Here is an 18,444-nt window from a genome sequence, read left to right on the forward strand (position 1 = left end):
CTGTCAGTGGTTGGGAAACAATTTATTGCGATTTAGTTCTGAGCTAAGATAACCATAAGACCATATTAACATGGAGTTTTCTTGGAAAGATTTGTTCAGAAGTAATTAGCTATAGCTTTTCTCCAAGGTTAAAGAAAATGTGACTTGCCCAAAATCACCCAATAGCTTTCATGGGGTTCATGAATCATGGTCTCTAGTGTCACAGTCTAATGTTCAAACCATTACACCATGCTGGCTTTCCTAAAAAAATAAACTATGAGGCTCTAATTTGCTCACAACATTTCTCTAGCAATGAGAACTGTAGCCTGTGGAGTTTGACATAGGTCATGTATCCCATGATTTTTTTCTTCCTAACAGACCAAAATATACACAGTTCCCTCGGGGTGAATGGTGGGGTATGAATAAAGTAAATAATAATAATAATAATAATAATAATAACAACAACAACAATTAGCATTCTGTGCCAGTGATGAACAAATTTTAGTCCACTGGTTGTTTTGAACTCAAATTCCCAGAAACATAAAAAAAACTTGGCCAACAGTCAGGGATTCTGGGAGATGAAGTTCAGATATTTAGCGGACAAAAGATACAGAACCACCATTCTATGAAAAAGATGTGTATACTGATTGATTTTCAGTCAGCTTTTTCAGAAAACTGTTAAAGGCATCAAAGCTCTATCATAAGAGGGTGACCAGACCAAGCTAGTGGTTCTCCCATGTGTTTTGGACTTCATCTCCCAGAATCTTTCAGCATTGGCTAAGCATTTGGAAATGAGTCCAAAACACACGGAGAACCAGTCTTTGAAAGCCACTGGTCTAATCCATGTCCTTCCAACCCCTGGGTGCAATCTCTATTTGTTCTGTCTATAAAGTGTAATCAACACAACAGTGATCTTCCCCATGGGTACTCTCTTTTGCTACAGATACTTTCAAAACTAGCATTTCTTTTGAACAACTCTTTTTTCTGTGACTAATGCGCTCATACTTATTTTCACAACATATGATATTTCTGCAGCACTTGTTGATCATACATTATCTGATGATCACAGCAACACCTGACCATCGAGCTGTTTTTAAATGCACAGGAACAAGACAAAATAACGTCTATCCTTGATCAGTTGTCAGCCTGAATATATTAATTCTGGCTAGCATCAAGTTACTATCTCATCCAATCCACCCATTTATTGAAATTCTTCTGTGTTGTCGAAATTCTTCTATGCTAAAGTACCTCCAAAGCTAATGACAAACCTCCTAAAACTTGGCTTCTTGCAATTTCTGTTCCATAATCTAAATTCCCCCACTCAACTTGGGAAGAAAAAGGAAAAATCCGCTGCCACCCTTATTTTCCCAAACTCCTATCTTCAACCAGAGCTGAGGCCACAGTTGAGAAACCCTGGCTCTAATGGTGTGCTATGCTACTGGTTGTACTTTTTCTAGGTTTATATTGCAATAGTGAACAGACAAAACCTGCTGGCTCTAAGCAGCCTGTTTATTCACTACTTCACAGTTGCTGTGCCTTTTTCTTTCTGCATCCACTGCCTATGCTGGCATACCTGATCCTAACCAGTGTAAGAATCCACAAAATTCTGCCCCAAGCTTCTTCCGTCACCTTCTTTAATATACCACATTCCATGTCCCTGCTTCTCAGATTTAAAGCTGTAAGGAGACTGGGAAGTTGTGTTCCAATCTATTTCTTGACAGGTTTTCTGGGAATAGCTTAACCCTCACCCTCTGGTAGGTTTTAAGCTGCTCCCAGCAAAACTGGATAGCATGCCCAGACTCATTAGGCTCTAGAACAGTGTTTCTCAAACTGTGCTCCTCCAGGTGTTTTGGACTTCAGCTCCCAGAAACCCCAGCCAGCTAGCCAGTTGTTAGAAACTACGGGAGCAGAATTCCAAATGATCTAGAGGAGCACAGTTTGAGAAACACTGCTCTAGAAAGTAGCCAGGGGTCCTTTCTACCATTACATATTCTCTTCTAAGAAGCCATTGCTAACAGACAGGGCTTGGAGAGCTTCACACTATCCGCAACAATGGGCAGCTGCAACCTTCCAGATGTTGCTGAGCTGCAACCTCCATCTGACATGATAGCATGGCACACACACCAGGGCTTCATGGAACTTCCAGTTCAACATGAAAGAACTATGTCGTATTTTTTTTTTTACTTTAAGAGATAGGGTAGGATTTTGAAGCCCAACCTGATACTAGCACTCTTGCTACTGATGCTTTCTTCTTCACTCAAACAGGGCGACCCCCCAATAAACCTCTTGCTTCCTATCTGCCTTGAAGCCTATCTGCCAGTGAAGCATCAGACATTCATATAGCACAGCTGGTTAGCATCCTCCTGGTTGTGCTGAACTATGACCCCCATCACTTCCAAACAGCATGGCCTTATGGCGATGATAAGCATTGTAGTTCAACACAGCTGGAGGGTACCAGATTGAAAAGGCTGATTTCTCTCTTACACATACCTTTAGATTTTGCAAAGCTAGTTGCTCAACTGAAAGGTCATGAATTTCTCAGCAGAGCATTAGGTTGAAACAGTGATTTCCAAATTCTGGTCACCCAGATGTTTTAGACAACAGTTTCAGCCACTGTGGCCAGTGGTCAGAGATTTTGGGAGCTGAAAGACCAGAGTATGGGATTCACTGGACTAATGGAAGCCTTTCAAAGAGCAGACCTTTCTCTGTGCCAGCTTTATTCAAGCTCACTGTTGTTCTGGGCAGCCAGAAACCTTATTTGAACCCCTAACTCTCTCCTATCTCCTCCTAATTCTTTGTCAGCTTTCTTGTAAGATGCTGCAACTCTGGAAGGTTAGGAGCAATCTCATTTTTTTACATGGCTAATCACAATGAAAAAAGGTATTCCCCTGGATACCAGCCAGCATTTCTGAAACTTGCAGCTGATGTTCAGTCTCATAGCCAAGCATTGGGTGAGGGGAACGCTTTCAGATATGCTCCTAGCTGCCTGCCGTCTTCCTGAGGCCCACTGATTCTTTGGAAGGTCAGGAATCCCTAGCTGAATAACATTCTTGATGCAAGTTTTCAGGAACTTTTTATGAGCTTGTTTTCAAACTTTAGGAAAGCTAGCAGATTTAGTAAAGTCTTTATCGAGTAGCAAGCTTGGCACAAGTTTTCAGGTAGTTTTTCTTTACCCAACAGCTACTTTCAAAGTTGCTGCTACTCAGAGGAGATTTCAGAAATCTTCCTGCTAAGCTCTGATCTGGCATAGAATTTTAGCTCTTTCTGCTGCTTCTCCTTCAATTCTAACATGCATTTGGGCATTCATGAATCTCACATTCAGCTTTTGCTTAAAGAAGGCTTTCAGTGAGCCTCCCTGCACCTTCCTTTTCACAAGGTGTTTCAGAGGAAAGGAGCAAGCTGGCAGGGGAGTCCAGTTGGTAAATAAGGAATCTCCCTCTCAGATGTCAAGCTTCAAGCAGGATTTTGAGTTGGCTATTTTCCTCCCTAAAGATTTTTAACTCTCTCAGTTGGATGTTAAGTCTAAACAGACTGTCGCAGGCTTAACATCCTCCTAAGAGAGTTAGAGCTTAGTGCAAACTTTCAGATAGCTCTCTTGCGACGTGCTAGCTCACTTGAATCCTTTCCCTCACTTGGTAGGAGCACTAGATTTGGAGCAGGCATCCACACAGATCCCTTGCTCCCCATGAGCTTACTGTCACTGAGCACTGGGATAGAGAGACAAGCTTCCTTGCCTAGATCCCTTGAAAGCTGGAGCTGAGCTCAGAGGCCACCAATATCCCTGAAAAGTCCAGGTATGGGCAGGTAGCTACACTGCTGTCTTGTCAACTGTGAGTTCCAGCTATCCGCTTTCTCCTTGCCAGCTTCTTTGCAGACTAGCAAGCAAGATAAGGATCTGCCAGCTGAGGAAGGGGTGATTTTCCATTCCCCCCCCAGTATGCTTGCTGGGTTCTTGGCAGCTTTCTGCTGATCTGGTTGGTCAAGAGTTTCCCAGTGATGGATAAAGCTTTTAAGTATTCCCTGTCCCCTTGCTGTCTTTCTGAATGTAACCAGTCAAGCTGGATAACCAGGAATTGCCCAGTGGAGCCTGAGGTTTTGGGAAGGATTTTAGATTGGCTTCCTTTTCCTCACTAGTTTCCTTGAATCCAAATACTCTTCCCAACAGTCTCCCAAATGAGGCTTGGGGAAGGGTATCAGTTAGCTCAGATACTCTCCATGGGCTTCCCTGAACCCTCCTGAGAAAGCAGGAGGCTACTCAGCAAGCATCAGCTTTGAGAAGAAAGACAAAACCTTTTGCTCTCCTTTAGCTTCCTTCTGTTAAATGCATATCATAAAACCGAAGCAGGAAGGAAGCGAGGAGCTGGCTGGTAGCACAGCTGGAAGAAATAATTTCACAGGTGATTGTAGGGCTTGGAAAATGTTACAAGGAGCCCTGGGCTCTTCCCACCACCCTTCTTCATGCTTCCCTCTCAACAAAGTAGCAAGGAGTTTCTCAACTATACTTAGCCCTAGAGAGGACATCTGTACCTCAGCTGAGTCCTGCTAGCTCAGTGGTTCCCAACCTTAGGGCCTCCAGGTGTTTTGGACTTCAGTTCCCACAATTCCCAACAGCTGGTAAACTGGCTGAGATTTATGGGAGTTGAAGTCCAAAACAATTGGAGGCCCAAAGGTTGGGAACCACTGTGCTAGCTTCTACTTTAATCTGAAATTCAACTGAGTTCGGAGTAACTTAAGCAGAGCTACTGGCAAGCTGAATGGTTGCCTGTCTACTTCTTGCTTCTCTTTCTGAAGTTTTAGCAAGAAGACTCAGCTGTGTGCTCTTCTTCATGGAATTGATGGTCTCTAGCTATACTACCACATGGCCTAATTCAAGCTTAACATTCAGCAGCCCCATGCCATTGGGGAGATTACTCATTCCTCCTCATGGAAAGATGTTTAGAAGATGTGTGTGAAAAGCCTGCCTTGAAGGTAACCATCAGCTCAGGCTAAATAATATTAACATATCTCAATAGAAATACAAATCATCATATCCAGGCAAATCTCCATCTACTCCCTTGTCTGATAAAATCCCAAAGTGTCCTTTCTTCCAGCATGTCTATATTTCAATTTTCCTAAAGTTCAGACATAACTGAATAACATCTTTCATACTTACCAAACAGCATCTTTTGTACTCACCAAACCCAAAGGCCAAGTTGAATGAAGTGACAAAATGTTGGTTGCCAACCAGCCATCTGCACCTCATTGGGAATCAATTCTTCAGCAATATGGGCCTCTTCTGAGTTTTTCCTTCACTTTGGCCTTAAAAACTGCCTCAAAAAAGAACATTTGCAATTAGTGACGCACTTAAAGCTGGCGTGAAAGTGTGAAAGAAGGTGTGAAAAAACAGCCACCATGGAGGTCTATTTGGGGTCCAAGGGATGCCACATGAAAGCACTTTCAACAACAGCAAACTTCCCCTTTTTTCCTCACTTTGTTTACTTCTCTAGAAAACTCCAAATCTGTGGCTGAGAAAAACAAGGCTACTAAATACCAGAAGTGCAGTTAAAATGGCAAGCAAAAAATTTGACAACTATTTGTGTCCACTTATTTACTTGTACACAGGGCTGGCCCTAGGTAATTTTCAAGTGTAAGCAAACAGAATTTTGGCGCCCCCCCCCCCCAACCAATCACTGAAAAATAAAAGCGTTGGATAAGCAAAAATGTTGGATAATAAGGAGGGATTAAGGGAAAGCCTATTAAACATCAAATTACATTATGATTTTACAAATTAAGCACCAAAACATCATGTTTTACAACAAATCAACAGAAAAAGCAGTTCAATACATGGTAATGTTATGTAGGAATTACTATATTTGTGAATTTAGCACCAAACATTGAACTGGGATATAGGGCTGTGTGGACTCAGAAAACCCAGTTCAAAGCACATATTGTGGGTTATTCTACTTTGATATTCTGGGTTATATGGCTGTGTGGAAGAGCCCTGACGGTCCTTCCACACAGCCATATAACCCAGAATATCAAGGCAGATAATTAAAAGGCCACCAAAAGGGTTCAGCTCCCAGAAACCCCAGCCAGCTTTAAAAAAACTCTAAAATCAGGACAGTAAATAAAGAACAACACTCTGAAAACAGGGGAAATCCAGACAGGAAACAATCAGGGCCAGCTAACACTTCCCAACCAAGGATGCCCCCAGGGAGGAAGCAGCCAGGCTTTGAATCTGCAAGGCCATTAAATGCTAATCAAGCTGGCCAATTGCAACATTCACACTAGCCTCAAACAGACAAGAGCTCTTTCTCCCACCTTGGACTTTCCACAGATATATAAACCTCACTTACTTAGTTTCCAATAGACTTCACAACCTCTGAGGATGCCTGCCAATGTGTGGGTTAAGGAGGGCCTGGCCCTGGAGGCAGCGGACCTGGCCCCGGAGGTGGAGGGCCTGGCCCTGGGCCAGGTCCCGAAGGTAGCCACAGGCCGAAGGTGGCCACAGGCCCCAAAGGCGGGCCCGTGGCTGAAGGCCCGAAGGCAAGTGACCCTGGGAGGAGGAGGTGGGGGGTGCGTGTGCACACATGCATACATGCGCATGCATATGGGAGCCCCTCATCTGCACCCCCTAGAGGATGGCGCCACAGACAATTGCCTACATTGCCTCGTGGTTGAACCACCCCTGCTTGTACATTAATACCAATTGTTGTCAAGAGATATCTAGGGTGATGTATGATATAAAAACATCAAACATTCCACAGGACTAAAGAAAGTGCAATCCTGTATTCAAGTAGGAGGGAATAAATCTCGTTGAATTTAGTGGGAATTATTTTGCAGAAAATATGAATGCTATAGCCAAAGCAGCGAACTCAGAATTTTCATGGTCATAGCTCAATGCTATGGAATTGTGACAACTGTAGTTTTTCAAAGTCACCAGCCTTCTCTGTTAAACAGTGCTGGGACGAAACTAAGACTCCCATAATTCCATAACATTGATACATGTCAATAATATGTCTCTCAACCTGCATTCATTCTACAGTGTAGGTGCACCCTGAACTAGACCTCTTCTCCGCTGCCCCTCAGTAATAGTTACAAACCACTTCTGTATCATTAATTGTGCCCCCAAATGTCTTTAAAATCTTATTATATAGATCTGCCACAGTGTCAAGAGGTTCAGTTTTTGGATTCAGAGGCAACAACAGAGATCAGTTGCAGATGAAAAAGGTTTAGAATTATTATACGGAAAGAAAAATACATACCATGGAAGACACCCTCAATCACGCTGCCGGGAGCATCGGAGAGCATCAGGACGGACCCCTCGTAATAGCCACCTGCTGCATGACACCTCAGGAGCAGGTTTGGGCTGAAGCCCCATATTGTGCCCTCATTCAGGGCATTTTTATAACCTGCTTGTTTACATTTGGAGATGGTCTGAGCATCACGCCACCCTTGGCTATCTCACCCTTGCTTATCTTGCACCTGTCTCCAAGGCCAAACTCGATACCCTTCAAGCTTACTAATTGCTCCTTGTAACTGCACCAGCTGTGTATCCTACATAGCAACTAGAAAAGGTCAAGTAAATCATAAATAATCTCTTAAACAGCTCAGAGGGACAGAGACAATATGGAGAAATAATTACACTTTGAGCCACTAACTCCTCGAAGTCACAAATGTCTTCCACCAGTTTTCCCATACACACAGATAGGCAAAAACTTAAACCAGAGGTGGGAAAACTGAAGACTTTGAGGTCAAATATATTCACCCACTTAATTTTGTGTTCTTTGATGCTTCCCAGATTCTTTTTCTGAGACCACACTTGCTCTCTTTTCTATCCGCTCAGAGAAATGCAAGACTCAGGAGTGCTTCATCACCTTTGACTGATATGCCAACTGCACCTCTTCCTAGAATCGGAGCATCTAAAGATGGGAGTGCACACACTGATTACCTCAAGGTTGGACTTCTCCAATGCACTGTACATTAGGGACCTCTTCACGTGTAACCCTCACCTCCGGCGAAACAGGTAACAATGAGAGGTAGGTAACAAATAAAAATATTATTTATTATTATCATCATAAAAGGGGGAATTGTATGGAGAGGACTCCAGTACCATTAATGGTTGATAAGAAAATAAACACCGGTGGTTATTACTTATTACAAACAACATCTACTGCAATCTCATCTTCTACACAGCCATTAAAAGTACACAAGTTCTTTTCACGTTTACCCCTGGTAATCCTAGTGAATTGCCTCTAATGGAAAGCTCCAGGGGTGGTAATTCACCTTTTAAAAATGTTGCAGACCTTCTCTACACTTTAATATTAATAAAGAACTGGCCACTTCAACTTTGCACTTTTTTGCTCTTTTTATGGATGCATGTGCTGTATAAAATTCCATATAATTTACAGGGGGAAAATCATCCAAGTTGGTTTCAGTGAAATGGAAAGCGGATGAGAATTTCATAACTGAGCTGCCACCATCAATAAGTTCCTGATACATCAAAAGGTAAGATATTATCTCAGAAACCATGTAGGACCATAACTGTGTGTATAGATGATCCCTCAATTAACAACGTACCTGATGTACTGTTTTAATAGAGGCTGCCATATTTATTGTACAAGGTGCCTGTGGGCTATCACGAATCCAGTGTCACTCCTATCATAGGGGTTTTGGGGGCCATTGAATGTGTGAGTTACCAAAGGTCATCCAGTGGGTTTCTATGACTGAGCAGAGAATTGAATCCTGGTCTCCAGAGTTGTCATCCTACACTAAAACCTGCCAATACAGCTTGACAGCAGTAGGATAAAAGGAAAGCCACACTACAGGTGGAAAGCCTCTATCAAGGAAGTGAAATCCCCGAATTTACAGGATTATGGGAGAGATGTTAATAACAGGGTGTCTTGAAGGCCTGTCATTTATAAGTCACCATAGCTTGAAGTCAATATTGACAATTAATAATAATAAATTAAATTCTATTATTCACCTTGAGATGCCAAGGACTAGACCAGAAATATTTGCAAACTTTATAGCTAAGGTACCACTGTCTTGGTCCTGGGGATGTGTAGGTGTCTCTCTACTGATATCGGAATAAGATGCCAATGGTGGGCATCTTGGGCATGGACCTTTGAGGGATCTACCATGGGCCTCTGAGGCTGGTTGGGAGTGGAGATGGCTACAAGAAGGATGAGGTAAAGATCCAGTAAGGCCAATGCAGTCTTGACACTAACACAGCATTGCATTAGTTCATCAAGATGTGTGTGGCCTGCAGGGCTAGGCTGGATCATTTCTGCCCCAGGCTGGCTATGGATTTACCAACTAGTATAAACTCATCCTTGGAAATAAAATTAACCAACTTTCTTGAATCAAACAGCCATTACAATTATAGAAACAGAGGTGGCAGATGAACAATTTTTGGACCTGGAGATGAGTTTTGGATAATACACTTGATCTTAGCCAAAAGGCTGAGGAAGCAACTAACCTGTGATAGGGATATCACTTGAAACCATGTAGCTGTATCTTTTACAATGAACTTCTCCTGAGATGGGAGAATTCAAAATGACTGTTTGTTTACTGATGGCTCTATGGATCGTAATAAATTATGTTGTTGTTGTTGTTGTTGTTGTTGTTGTTGCTGCTGTAATTCTGATTTTACTCACTGAATTGTAACATGGTTGAAAACCTTGGCACTCATTTCATCTGATAGTAATAGAGCTGAGAACTAAGGGCTCCATGAACAGTTTGGTAAGTCATTCTGAGAACAGATGTACCCTGTTTACTTCAAGAATTGTGGTCAGGTGTTGCCACTTTGGGCCAAAAGCAAGTGCAGATAAACAGGAGGAGATGGCTGCTTGTGATGTGCAGGGCTTGGAATAGAAACTCATTTCCGTTCTGAGTTCTGAGTATGACTCAGCTTAGTATAACAAATAGTGGGGTTTGCTGGACTAAAGTAAAACTAAAGTATACAACACACTTTTAATAACATTTTGCTGCCTTTTCATGTAAAAGTTTCTCAGCATCGATGGGGAAGCAATGTCTTATTAATGTTTGTAGAGATGCCACAAAATGGCCTAAATACAATTTTAATCCCAAGTAGAGTAAACCCATTGAATCAAAAGGGATTTGGCATATTGCTACTTATGTGATTTTCATAGATTCAGTGGTCTCCTCTATTTGAGACTATCAGATGAATTTGATAGGTCAATATGAATAAAACAGTCAACACAACTCCTTTCTCCAGAATAAGGAAAGCTAAAGTACAGATTATACCGGGTTCTAGTATGCCTTATATATAGCGTGAATTTGTGATCTGAAAAAATGGAATTTTCCACCCTCCAATATATTAATAAGAGTCCAAGTATACACTGTCTGGTGAATTTAGGATCAATCTGGACCACATGCACCTTACTAAAGCAGCTGTGGTGGTGGATTGGAGTCCACCAAACTACAACTCCTGCAATTTCATAGGTTTGAACCAGGGCAGTAAAAGTGGTGTCAAACTGCATTACTTCTACAGTGTACATGCACCCTAAGGCTCTGGAGACAAGGGCTCAAATCTGTTTGGCCATAGGAACCATATGGGTGACCTCAGTCAAGTTGCATTCTCTGAGGCCCCTTCTACACTGCCATGCAATCCAGGTTATCAGATCAGATAATCCACATTATCTCCTTTGAACTGGTTTATGTATATGAGTCAACACTGCCATATAATCCAGTTGAAAGCAGATAACCTGGATTGTATATGGCAGCATAGAAGGGGCCTGAGACTGAGGCTGGATCTACAATACCCTATATCCCAGGATCTGGTCACAGATTATCTGCTTTGAACTGGATTTAGAATCTTGTCACACGTACTGTAGCAGCAATGGAAGCCGCTGGTGTGCACTCTTCTTAATGGTGAGGAGGCTTACTCTCTTCTTTCCTTGCCCTGCGCGACTTCCCCCCATTGAGGCAGCCTGGATCTGGCAACACATGAAGCCTCCTGTGTTGCCAAATCCATGGAGGGAAGCAGCGTGCACTATGCTCATGCCTCACTTCCTTCCATGTGATAGCAGTGCCAACCTGTGGAACGAGGTGAAGCTGAGTGAGGAGAGAGGAGGGCCAGCCTCCTCGCCAAAGAAGAGTGTATACTAGTGGCTTCCATTGCTGCCGCTGCGTGTGTGACAAGGTCCTATATGAGTCTCCACTGCCAGATAATATGGGATAAACAGATAATCTGGGATCAGATCCTGGTTATAGGGTAGGGTGGCTCTAGCCGTGTTCCGTCTACCCATAGTTGTAGAAATAGCACCTGCTTGTATTTGTTCCAGGCTTGCTGCAGATCTGCAGCACTCTGATAGTTAGCCATTAGTAGAGTTTGTAGCCAGCTCAGCAAAGTCTTTGCTGCTTGCAGCTTGCAAATGTATCTTTTTGTTCTGGAGACCGCCCCTTTTCCTGGGAAAAGAAGCCTCCATTTTGAGAAGCCTCTTGCCTTCTAGACTGAAGAAGAAAGAACTCAGATGTGCTTGTGTGGCCAAGCCAGGCCAGAAAGCCATCATAATATTGACCTCTGCCTTTAAAACCAGTGCTGAGCATAGATAGGGAAAGACCTGCTCTTTCTAAAAATAGTAGCTTAGCACTGGCGCAGAGAATATCTTAGGATTTCTCTGCTACTGGAAGAAGTTCTACCTACTTCGCCTCAAAAACTAGCTTTGAGCTTAGATATGATAGACCTGCTCTTTCTGACAGCTCAGGGCTAGGGTAAAGTGGATCTCAGGATCTCTTCACCTTTGGAGGAAGTTAAACCAGCAACTAAAGGGGAAAAGCAAGAAAGGAACATTTGCAAAATTTTATAAGTTGACTGTTTATATTTGCAACCTTAACTACGTGTGCCAAGTCTGCCAAGGACTTTGTGAAAATAAAATTTTGTTTGATCGTTCAACTTGAAGTGCCTTTGGTTACTGGGATTCCCAGAGCTTCTAAGTAAGGCTCCCACAGTTCACCTGGCCAAAGGAAGAAGCACACCTTAAAGCTTTAAAAGGTGCCTGGATGTGACGGCATAAGCTGTAGGCCCCTTCTACTGCCAAAATCCAGATTATCTACTTTAAACTTGATTATATGGCAGCGTAGACTTATAATCCAATTCAAAGCAGATAATGTGGATTATCTGATACGATAATCTAAGATATATGGGAGTGTAGAAGGGATCTCAGAAGAAGGTGATGGAAAACCCCTTTAGACATGTCTTGCCAAGAAAACACATGATGACTTGGCTCTAGAATTCCCACAATTTGGAAATGGCTTGAAGGCACTCAAAAACAGTTCTCAGTCAACAACTGCTTGTTCTTTTCTCGCTTCTGTTATTTTGCTTCTCTTCTCACACCATTTTTTTTTGTATTTTTCACTGACTGTACTTTTGGTTTATGACTCTTTGCACTGATGGGGCTACATTTTTACAATTTATACTTGTAATAAATCTGTTTCTTAAAAATCTTAAATCCCATATGGATGCAGACAAGTATTCTACCACAGCCCAGCAGTACTTGGTGGAAGAATGAGACCATCAACGATATATCTAGGAATATATTTTTAATATAGTAGCCACGGGGTGGGGGATACATTGCTTTTAGTTAGGGTAAACAATTATATACTGGGATGCAAAGAAAAAGCATTGCAATTATCATGCATGTGAGTACAAAAGAAAATAACACAGAAAATGAATAGTGAATCTAAGGATGTGCTTATATAAACTCATTCAACTTTGTATAGTGCATTGTAATGCAATAAAAACCACTCTTTTGTTGTATGGTTCATATGCCCACAAATGTTAAGAGAAAGCAAGAATCTTGTCACAATATAGTAAACTAAGACTTGATAGTAAGAAATACCTAGGCAGTGCTATTCAGTTTAGTATAATACAATCACATGCAACAAGTCTTAATGCTGATAGGTGCTAAGGTATGGTAAAATATTAATCAGGACACACCATAGCGTCTAGTTAACAACTGTTTAATGCTGTGAGTCTGACAGTTGACTAGCCTTGAGAACTTTAGGAAGACCCCCTAGCCTTTTCTTTTTGTTCTTATAGCATTGGAAGACTCAATTTTTTCTTTATCCTGGACTATAAGCAGCAATAGAAGACAGTGGTATGATAAAACGAGTGCTAATGATAAAGTCATGACATAAAGTTTAATGCTCATTTTGAAAATGAAAACCAAGCAATCTTGAATAGTAATTCAGTGTAACACATGAACATGAATGGTTATAATGCCTCATGTGAGCAAACTGGAGATGATCAAGAGTACTGAACTCTTTCCAGTTGAAACCAATAGGCTTTTAGAAAAGATCAATAAGCCCTTGGAGCCATGCATGGAAGAACTATGATTAGGCTGTCTTTTCCAGGACCCTGATCAACCAATGGACTAACTCAGTGCTAATTCTGCCCTTCTGATTATGATCCTTTTTTCATGTTCCTCAGCTGACTTGGGGGGGGGGGAGTAACCATGTGGCTGAGACCTAAAGTGGAAGATCAAAAGCAATGGCATCTCATCTCCTAATTTATCCCCACACTTAGGCCCCTTTCACACAGTTGAATAAAATCCACATTGAACAGGATTATATGGCGGTGTGGACTCAGATAATCCAGTTCGAAGCAGATATTGTGGATGATCTGTCTTGATATTTTGGGTTATATGGCGGTGTGGAACGGTCCTTAAGTAGATACTTGTTTTTTTGGGGGCTTATGAAATGGAAATACAGTAGACCCTCCACTCTGGTGGGGGCTAGGGGTGCAAAACTGGTCTGAAAGTGGGAAATGCAAATAAACAACCTGCATTTTTTTTTCCCTGAGAGAAAATTTCTCTAGGAATCTCTAGGTCCTTCACTGCAATTCTATGGTCATTTTTTTAATCAATAGTTGATCACAGAATTTTGCTGGAGGACCTAGAGATTCTTAAGAAAGAACATATAAATCAAATCCTGTATATACTCTAGTATAAGCTGACTCGAATATAAGCTGAGGCACCTAATTTTACCACAAAAAACTGAGAAAATTTACTGACTGGAGTGTAAGATGAGGGTGGGAAATGCAGCACACTGGTAAATTTCAAAAATAAAAATAAAAACAGATACTAATAAAATTACATTAACTGAAGCATCAGTAGGTTAACCAACTCTGATTACCTATATATGCGAGTATACGCCGATCTGAATATAAGCTGACTTGGACGTTCACTCAAGTATAAGCAGAGGGGGGCTTTTTCAACCCTAAAAAGGGCTGAAAAACTCAGCTTGTACTCAAGTATATATGGTAATCAAATCTGCAAAAGTTAAACCAACAAAGATGGAAGGCCAAATCTAGTTTTGCTTTTGAAAATAGGATGGTTTAGTGACATTGATTTTGATGATATAATAACACATTTACTTTGGACCTTTAGATTTGTAGTTTTGATGCAGATACTCAAATTCAAATACTCAATCATTTTCTTAAGAATTAAAAAGCAGATCACATTTTGCTTCTCATGGATAGTTGGTGCACTTTTCTTCCCTGTGCTGTTTCGTTTTTTAAGCCTTGACAACCTTATTCTGTGTTACACAATTTCTGTGGATTTGTGGTCTGGCATATGTGAGTCTGCAGCAAAGTATTTAGTATGTGTGACTTTGGAGATAATTTTAGTATAGCTTGAAGCCACTTTCCCCAGGGGTTGCTTGCCTTTCTTTTGCACATTGATGACAGTTTGCCTGTGTCAGTCGTTCAAGCTGCCAAAGCAAAGTGAATCCCACTGACATTAATGCTTGTTGTCACTAATGCTTTGTCTTCCTTTAGAGTTGTGAAACATTGAGTAGAGAAAATGGAGGAACTCTGAGGAAATGTCAAGTGGAGGCAAAATTCCGTCAACATTTCATGGTGAGGAAAATGAGCATTATTTCACCTGTGGAAACAGAATTGGTGGGGTGAAAACAAGAGAGAAACACATTATATTTATTTGAATGAATGGAGTGAGATTGAAAACTTTTTTTAGAGTATCACATTTTCTGCTGTTGGAAAGAGGAGAGTGGAGATGGCTCTTGTACCCTTAAAGGCTGTGTAGGAGAGGAATTTTCAGTATATCTTAGCTACTTGTTTTGAGCTTTGTATTATGACCTCTGTTTGGCCATGGGAACTACTGGGTGAGAAGTCACGCTTTTTCAGGCTCAAAGAAAAGCAAGGGCAACTCTTCTCTGAACACATTCCACCAAGAAACCTCTTCAACTTAAGTCAGAAATGCTGTGAAGTCATACAACAACAGTGAGAAGATGACATGAGCTAGGAGACACTGTAGGGATTTGCTTTTGCCTGAGCTTACTGGGGAGAGCAAAATTCTACCCACTCCTCTCCATTCCACAATGTTGACAAATGAGAATAAACTTTATTGTACTTTGAACTCAGTTTGCAGCCGATGATGTAAGCTGTGAACAAAGGAGCGGGGAGTGGAAAGAGGAGAGAAAAAACTGGCATATCTTAATAGTAGCTGAAAAAGTGGGACAATAGAAGAGTAATTGGGATTGTTCCTGCCAAATCAGTACGATCAGAGAGTATGTTTCCATGGTGTTTATAAAGTATGTCTAGTGCCCTTAATAAAACGAGTGCTCTATAACTTATCTCATCTTAAAAAAAACATAGAACAGAAAGAAGTGGAAAGAACATTGCTTTGTTTCTCATGTTAGAAAGAGACATGAATGCTGGCTTTATGTTACATTTGAAAACATCTTTGCAAGGACTATAATTTTAATACCGTGTCCACTTTCCCCATTTTATCTTTATATTAACCCTGGAGGCAACTTGCAGATAGTCTCTCTTGCGTGAAAATAGGGTCTAAAGTCTCCTGAAATTATCCACTCTGACTCAGGCCCCTTCTACACTCCCATATAAAATCCAGATTATCTGATTTGATAATCTGGATTATATGGCAGTATAGAAGATCCTAAGATGTTCTACCTTGATGTTTCCCTTGAATCTGCAGTGATTTTAAGATGCAACAGTTGGGCAAGATTAAGACAGATAATGAGCAAAAGGAACTGATGGATGAAGTTTAGAAGGCCAATATTTTCTACTATGGCACGATGGACTGGTTTGAATATTGGACTATAAACTCTGAAGACCAGGGTTCAATTCCCTGATTGGACATGAAATCCCACTGGGTGTGCACACAACAACAACAGCAACAAGAACACTTCTATGTTACCTTGATGAAAGTCACAAGACCCCCATAGAAAAGTGCAACGACAAACAGAACCATGAAAGTGGAAACTTTGTTCCAGACGCCATTGGCATCCTCCAGTTCACTGTATTCATCTTCATTTTCATTACGGACATCACATACGGCAGCACCCATAATGGCACAATCCCAGGTATCTGTGGAATGAGAGTAAATGGGAGGCTATTGCATGAAGAAGAGATGTAAGAGGTGGGCAGAAGAGCATATCTACATTTGCAAATCTTTGCTTGATATACACACTGCAAACATTTCTATTATGTATATTGAAAATGTTGAATGATATACTCTTCTCTGAAGATGATGTTACAAAGGGAAGTGCCATGCATGCTACATCAAGCATCAATCACAGTTGCACAGAGTAGGTCATTCAAACAAAGAATAAAGTCTAACAAATAAGGTGAACATTCCCCTGCACTTTTCAAGGCAGCACGCTCACCCTGAGATTCTTCTACCTCACTTTGTGGTCCTGAGAAGAGAAGCCATGTTCTGAGATTTGGGAACTCCACTCTAAGATAATTTTTTATGTTGGCCCTTGAAGTTGTTTTTAGTAGGGTTGATGATTTAATATGATGATTAATGTTTGTATGATGGCTTATCACTGGTTTAGTTTTTTCAAATGAGGTTTTCAATTTTATTGTTATTAATCTGTTTCACATCTTGATTTTCCAGACATATAGCATAAAAATACTAATAAAATTTAAATACTTTATGAATACAGGTTTATTTAGTGTCTCAATTCATGGAGTATTCATCCTGCCTAGTAACCAAGGCCTTTGGTCTTATATATTGATAAAATAATAAAAAGAAAGCAAATCACATAGTTCAGCAATAAAAAATCAATTTTCAGCCAAGTCTCCCATCAAATTGCCATGTCCTAGAGCATTATTGGTGCACTTCATCAATGTAAAAGTAGACTTTGGTTGTGCAAAATCTCCATCAATTTATTGTATCAGAGACATAAAAGGCCAGCCAGAAAAGAAAGAAAGAAACATCTCATGGATTATTAATTTAATGTAGAATTTTAAGATACATACAAAGTAAACATAAGACAAATGAAAATGTTAGAACAGCAGACTGGTCAAACCCAAGAAGTCAAGAAAATGGAATCATTTTTTTAGCACTGTGCATTTAGCAGCTGGTAAATACAAACAGTGCAATTAAAGTGTGTTTTACCAGAGAGGGAACTGGCTCTTCTAGCTGTGATGTTTTCAGAGGAAATGTGGGCTACCAGGCATGTGTAGGTGATGCCTGTCATCCATTTGCTTGTGGGCACTTCGAGGATGCTCATTAATGAGCACTTTTGCTTTTTGTGATCACATTTCAAATCATGGGCATTGTGACCCTTTAGTGACATCTCTTTGTTTTCCTCCTTCCACTCCAGAAAGATCTCTCCTGGGTAGAAATCTTTGGCCATGCACAGAAGGGTTACATTTGAGTCTTCACTGGATTGCTGGTGATGGAGGTAGACCTTTGGAGGCTTTATAGTGCCTGTATTCGAAAAGGCAGAAAAATGACAAGAGATACAGTAAAACCTAAAATTAGATGCATAATAACATAGGCATTTTATGCAACTTTATCAAGCATTGATTCTTACTAGAGAAACTATAAAATTATGTGGTCAAATGAGGTGTGTGTTGGTGTCAAGATACATAATGGCTGGAACTCCTTCATAGTATACTAACACCTCCACCAAGCTACAATTCCCGCAACATTCTCTGGAAACAATGAGAAACTTAGTGGCATAAAACAAATGCGATGTAGAGATTTAACCTAAGAACAATAGATGTGCTCAAAACATTACATTTGTGTAGAGGTCATGATTATTTTCCAGTTTTATCTAGAATTAGCTGCAGTCTGGACATTCTGAGTAAGATGGGCCATCAATTCGTTTTCATCTTCTAGGACTTCATCAGATGGAGTGAGAGGAAAGGGAGGGAAAGTGGAGGGAACTATCTTTCCTCATCTTTCTCCATCTTGAGTGATGGCCATTCATCCCACACCATTACCCATCTTTCCCCTGCTTTCTCCCATGTGGAATCTATAGCATCCAACTCCTGAAGATGGGCTTTGGGCTCCATTTCAATGTGCTTAAGAAATGAAGACCCATGAATTCCCACCAGAAGTGCCCTCACATCATGTGATGGCCTCCGTGGGATTCCTGTGTGGCTCCATTTCCTAAGTGCATGGAAACAGAGCCCAAAGAACATCTGATGAGGTCCCTAGTTGCTTCACTGTTTAACTGAATTACACA

General features: G+C 41.0%; 1 protein-coding gene and 1 long non-coding RNA gene across 2 annotated transcripts in view; one reads left to right on the forward strand and one right to left on the reverse strand.

Annotated features, from left to right (window-relative positions):
• Positions 1 to 18,444, reverse strand: part of LOC100552948 (uncharacterized) — a 38,216-nt gene that overhangs the window by 7,402 nt on the left and 12,370 nt on the right. Inside the window, 3 exon segments of the mRNA XM_016997448.2 lie at positions 6,339 to 6,514; positions 16,161 to 16,330; positions 17,367 to 17,681. Coding sequence (XP_016852937.2) covers positions 6,339 to 6,514; positions 16,161 to 16,330; positions 17,367 to 17,681 — 661 coding nt within the window.
• LOC107983546 (uncharacterized) lies at positions 6,845 to 15,931 on the forward strand. Its single transcript, XR_010007089.1, has 3 exons — positions 6,845 to 7,997; positions 8,370 to 8,466; positions 14,762 to 15,931. It is a non-coding gene; the product is annotated as an uncharacterized LOC107983546 (long non-coding RNA).

This window comes from Anolis carolinensis, chromosome 6 (genome assembly GCF_035594765.1).
Source record: "Anolis carolinensis isolate JA03-04 chromosome 6, rAnoCar3.1.pri, whole genome shotgun sequence".
Lineage (NCBI taxonomy): Eukaryota > Metazoa > Chordata > Lepidosauria > Squamata > Dactyloidae > Anolis > Anolis carolinensis.